Source organism: Bufo gargarizans, chromosome 2, assembly GCF_014858855.1.
Source record: "Bufo gargarizans isolate SCDJY-AF-19 chromosome 2, ASM1485885v1, whole genome shotgun sequence".
In the NCBI taxonomy this organism is placed as follows: Eukaryota; Metazoa; Chordata; class Amphibia; order Anura; family Bufonidae; genus Bufo; species Bufo gargarizans.
Window position 1 is genome coordinate 703,557,045 of NC_058081.1, and position 6,000 is coordinate 703,563,044.

Genomic DNA, 6,000 nt, shown 5'->3' on the forward strand with positions numbered 1-6,000 from the left:
GGACAGGTTTTGTGTGTCTTAATAGGCGGCGGCCATTTTTTTTCTCCTAATGATTTCTCCCCAGACAAACATTAGCCATTATAACTAATGAAGGATATTTGGGAAAATATTTATAATAAAGTAATATTTAGGTATTTTCATTTTCTTAATTTCTGGAGAACCCCTTTAAGGTTGAAAAAGAGCAACTCTATATATATATATATATATATATATATATATATATATATATATATATATATACAGACGTGGACAAAATTGTTGGTACCCTTTGGTCAATGAAAGAAAAAGTCACAATGGTCACAGAAATAACTTTAATCTGACAAAAGTAATAATAAATTAAAATTCTATAAATGTTAACCAATGAAAGTCAGACATTGTTTTTCAACCATGCTTCAACAGAATTATGTAAAAAAATAAACTCATGAAACAGGCATGGACAAAAATGATGGTACCCCTAGAAAACACAGAACATAATGTGACCAAAGGGACATGTTAATTCAAGGTGTGTCCACTAATTAGCATCACAGGTGTCTACAACCTTGTAATCAGCCATTGGGCCTATATATATGGCTCCAGGTAATCACTGTGTTGTTTGGTGATATGGTGTGTACCACACTCGACATGGACCAGAGGAAGCAAAGGAAAGAGCTGTCTCAAGAGATCAGAAAGAAAATTATAGACAAGCATGTTAAAGGTAAAGGCTATAAGACCATCTCCAAGCAACTAGATGTTCCTGTGAGTACAGTTGCACATATTATTCATAAGTTTAAGATCCATGGGACTGTAGCCAACCTCCCTGGACGTGGCCGCAGGAGGAAAATTGATGACAAATCTAAGAGACGGATAATCCGAATGGTAACAAAAGAGCCTAGAAAGACTTCTAAAGAGATTCAAGGTGAACTTCATGCTCAAGGAACATCAGTGTCAGATCGCACCATCCGTCGTTGTTTGAGCCAAAGTGGACTACATGGGAGACGACCAAGGAGGACACCATTGTTGAAAACGAATCATAAAAAAGCAAGACTGGAATATGCCAAACTACATGTTGACAAGCCACAAAGCTTCTGGGAGAATGTCCTGTGGACAGATGAGACAAAAATCGAAGTTTTTGCCAAGGCACATCAGCTGTATGTTCACAGACGAAAAAATGAAGCATATCAAGAAAAGAACACTGTCCCTACTGTGAAACATGGAGGAGGCTCTGTTATGTTCTGGGGCTGCTTTGCTGCGTCTGGCACAGGGTGTCTTGAATCTGTGCAGGGTACAATGAAATCTCAAGACTATCAAGGAATTCTAGAGAGAAATGTACTAGCCAGTGTCAGAAAGCTTGGTCTCAGTCGCAGGTCATGGGTCTTGCAACAGGACAATGACCCAAAACACACCGCTAAAAACACCCAAGAATGGCTAAGAGGAAAAAATTGGACTATTCTAAAGTGGCCTTCTATGAGCCCTGACCTCAATCCTATTGAGCATCTTTGGAAGGAGCTGAAACATGCAGTCTGGAAAAGGCACCCTTCAAACCGGACACAACTGGAGCAGTTTGCTCATGAGGAGTGGGCCAAAATACCTGCTGAGAGGTGCAGATGTCTCATTGACAGTTACAGGAAGCGTTTGATTGCAGTGATTGCCTCAAAAGGTTGCGCAACAAAATATTAAGTTAGGGGTACCATCATTTTTGTCCATGCCTGTTTCATGAGTTTATTTTTTTACATAATTCTGTTGAAGCATGGTTGAAAAACAATGTCTGACTTTCATTGGTTAACATTTATAGAATTTTAATTTATTATTACTTTTGTCAGATTAAAGTTATTTCTGTGACCATTGTGACTTTTTCTTTCATTGACCAAAGGGTACCAACAATTTTGTCCACGTCTGTATATATATATATATATACAATACAGACCAAAAGTTTAGACACACCTTCTCATTCAAAGAGTTTTCTTTATTTTCATGACTATGAAAATTGTAGATTCACACTGAAGGCATCAAAACTATGAATTAACACATGTGGAATTATATACATAACAAAAAAGTGTGAAACAACTGAAAATATGTCATATTCTAGGTTCTTCAAAGTAGCCACCTTTTGCTTTGATTACTGCTTTGCACACTCTTGGCATTCTCTTGATGAGCTTCAAGAGGTAGTAGTCACCTAAAATGGTCTTCCAACAGTCTTGAAGGAGTTCCCAGAGATGCTTAGCACTTGTTGGCCCTTTTGCCTTCACTCTGCGGTCCAGCTCACCCCAAACCATCTCGATTGGGTTCAGGTCCGGTGACTGTGGAGGCCAGGTCATCTGGCGCAGCACCCCATCATTCTACTTCATGGTCAAATAGCCCTTACACAGCCTGGCGGTGTGTTTGGGGTCATTGTCCTGTTGAAAAATAAATGATGGTCCAACTAAACGCAAACCAGATGGAATAGCATGCCGCTGCAAGATGCTGTGGTAGCCATGCTGGTTCAGTATGCCTTCAATTCTGAATAAATCCCCAACAGTGTCACCAGCAAAGCACCATCACACCTCCTCCTCCATGCTTCACGGTGGGAACCAGGCATGTAGAGTCCATCCGTTCACCTTTTCTGCGTCGCACAAAGACACGGTAGTTGGAACCAAAGATCTCAAATTTGGACTCATCAGACCAAAGCGCAGATTTCCACTGGTCTAATGTCCATTCCTTGTGTTCTTTAGCCCAAACAAGTCTCTTCTGCTTGTTGCCTGTCCTTAGCAGTGGTTTCCTAGCAGATATTCTAACATAAAGGCCTGATTCACATAGTCTCCTCTTAGCAGTTGTTCTAGAGATGTGTCTGCTGCTAGAACTCTGTGTGGCATTGACCTGGTCTCTAATCTGAGCTGCTATTAACCTGCGATTTCTGAGGCTGGTGACTCGGATGAACTTATCCTCCGCAGCAGAGGTGACTCTTGGTCTTCCTTTCCTGGGGCGGTCCGCATGTGAGCCAGTTTCTTTGTAGCGCTTGATGGTTTTTGTGACTGCACTTGGGGACACTTTCAAAGTTTTCCCAATTTTTCGGACTGACTGACCTTCATTTCTTAAAGTAATGATGGCCACTCGTTTTTCTTTACTTAGCTGCTTTTTTCTTGCCATAATACAAATTCTAACAGTCTATTCAGTAGGACTATCAGCTGTGTATCCACCTGACTTCTCCACAACGCAACTGATGGTCCCAACCCCATTTATAAGGCAAGAAATCCCACTTATTAAACCTGACGAGGCACACCTGTGAAGTGAAAACCATTTCAGGTGACTACCTCTTGAAGCTCATCAAGAGAATGCCAAGAGTGTGCAAAGCAGTAATCAAAGCAAAAGGTGACCACTTTGAAGAACCTAGAATATGACATATTTTCAGTTGTTTCACACTTTTTTGTTATGTATATAATTCCACATGTGTTAATTCATAGTTTTGATGCCTTCAGTGTGAATCTACAATTTTCATAGTCATGAAAATAAAGAGAACTCTTTGAATGAGAAAGTGTGTCCAAACTTTTGGTCTGTACTGTATATATATGTAGGCTTTGTACAGAAGAAAAAGTTCTGCAATGCTCTCTAATTCCTGACCATTATCAAGAGCTCTGCTTGCTGTCGAAGGATTAAGCATCTGTTTTACATCCAGGAACTGAAAATCCATCCTAATTTATTGCATCTCACAGGCGAAGGTTTGTTACAATTGTAGCCAATCTAAATCCTTCTGTTAGGTAGACAGCCTTCTGTTAGGTAGACCGACTCCCAACTGATACATTTTACTTGCACCGATACATAGTAACAAACTGTTTTAACAGGGGAGACATTTAAGATGCAGCTGCTGTATTTGTGTTGTACTAGCTCCCATATGGGTTTTCGCCCACCAGTTCTCTGACTGCAAGCAGATGTCTTAAAATGGTTAAGAATTGAAGTGCATCAGCAAGTTCAGAACTTTTCATTTTCCAATAATGATGCTGTAGGTAGATAAAACCGGAAACCCCCTTTAAAATCCAGTAAAATCTGACCCCTTACCTACTGAACACTGGTGTGATGATGCCTTGTTTTGTTGCCCCCCCCCCTTCCTGTAGGTGACTCTGCAGTTGGCTTGTGGAGCCTTTCTACTGAACAAGGCCTTTGCAGATGAGGCCAACATCCCGATGGACAAACTCAAGTGGACATCTCCATTTACGAGTCACCGTACCACTCTGAGCCCAATGTCTCATGGCTCTTCTCTATCACGTAAGGACCCCGGACTTGCTTCGGCAGGTACGGGACACCTGCTCGCCCCTGACAGTGACCATCACACCACACTAAATGGGTTTGGTGAAGATGTCTGCCAGCAGCCCCGAACACGCCACCTCTCCAGCAGTGCTTTGGACAGTCCTTCTGGATCCTCAAAGTCAGAGAACGAACTGACCCTCCCCGTCGTTCCCGTACGGCGCTTTTCATCTCCTGACAGCACTCAAGACTCTGCCTCCATTCACACAGACAGCGGACTGGGGTCTGAGTCAGATGGTACCGAGGTCCAGTCTTGGATGGAGAGCATTGAGGAGCAACGCAGGTCACATCCAGAAAGCATGATCTGGGCCACAGCCGTAGCCCTGGCCTGGCTGGAGAACAACTCCGCCTCTTACTTCACCGAGTGGGAGTTACTAGCGGCGAAGGCTGACCGGTGGTTGTGCAAGCAGAAGATCCCAGAGGGGCGCACTCTGGCCACGGTCAAGTCTGCCGCTCAGCAGCTTTTTGTCTTGCTTCGACACTGGGATGAAAACTTGCAGTTCAACGTCTTGTGTTACAACCCAAACAGCGTGTAGCTGCTGGGACCATGGGGAAGGAGGGCGACCTCAACCCTGATGTCTGTGTGTTGTGGTATGGCTGTGTTGTGAAGAGTTTTATCAGTGCTCCCAGTAGGGCAGGTGTGAGAAGAAGTCTCTACAGGTGGCACCAAATGCGGTGATAAACGTACCAGAGCTGTCACCAGCCTAGGCAATGTAGGTGTCTTCCTGAAGGAGACAAAGGCAAAAATGTGCTACCAGGGGCCATGGAAGCTGTCCACCAAGATCTGCCTGTAGTCGGGGTCCATTTGCACGTCTGCCCCATGGTGGGTGCGCAGGACACCTTTTTTACGCCACTTTGTGTACTTCTGTGTGTGTGATCTGCTGCAATGCAACCCTTGCATGCTTCCTTGTGCTCATGGTGGTCTGTCCCACCATTTCTGGTGACGCACCCATCATCCCCGGTTGTATGGGGGTCTTCCAGCTTTGTAGATGTGTGTGGCAGAGTGTGAGCTCTGGGGTTATACAGAGGTTTTCTGTCCATGGTCTGTGTGTGGCACATGTTACCCCCAGTCGTGCCCACGTCTGTCTTCTCTGTGAGAATGTCTAAACAGCCAAGTGATATTCTAGTTACTGTGGTGTCCTTATTGGGGAGGGGGATATACCTTGCAGGAATGTGGGATCAGCTCTATGCATGGGGTCCTGGGCTCTTCTTGTGTTTGAGGTCGAGTTACTCGATTAAATATTTTCTTTTTGGTTGTCTGTGCGTTTCGGTTGATAGTTTTTTGAGGGGCGGGTTCTGCGAGTGGGGAGGGGGGTTGATTTTAGTGATTTCAGTGTTGGGCCTCGCCCGTTTTTTTTAAGCTGCACATCAGATCTACCTTCTCTTTTTGCGCTTTAGTACGTTCTGATCCAACGCGCTTCACGTAGGATTCTACACAGCTGTCTTCCTGTACACAATTCTGTAGGTCAATCTTCTAGATAGATTGTCATGCCTTCACTTACAAGTGTATATGTGTCACGCCAGAGGGCGGAGAAGCATCCTGTCCACTTTGAGATTAACTGTTAGCTCCTCCTCTTTGACTCAGAAGGAGGACACTTCCTGTTGAGTCAGGGCAGTAAGAGTCATGTGATCCCTTGGAATGACAGGAGTGCAGACACTTATTTCCTAAGATATTTGTCACCCCCCTTATGGTAGACAGGTCAAGGGAAGTAATCTTACCCTCTAATTCATTGGGGCATCTGGGCA

General features: G+C 44.0%; 1 protein-coding gene across 1 annotated transcript in view; it reads left to right on the forward strand.

Annotated features, from left to right (window-relative positions):
* Positions 1 to 4,790, forward strand: part of VWA5B1 (von Willebrand factor A domain containing 5B1) — a 63,370-nt gene extending 58,580 nt beyond the window's left edge. The window contains exon 21 of the mRNA XM_044278608.1: positions 4,065 to 4,790. Coding sequence (XP_044134543.1) covers positions 4,065 to 4,790 — 726 coding nt within the window. The remainder of the gene's footprint in view (positions 1 to 4,064) is intronic.
* The last annotated feature ends 1,210 nt before the right edge of the window (positions 4,791 to 6,000 follow it).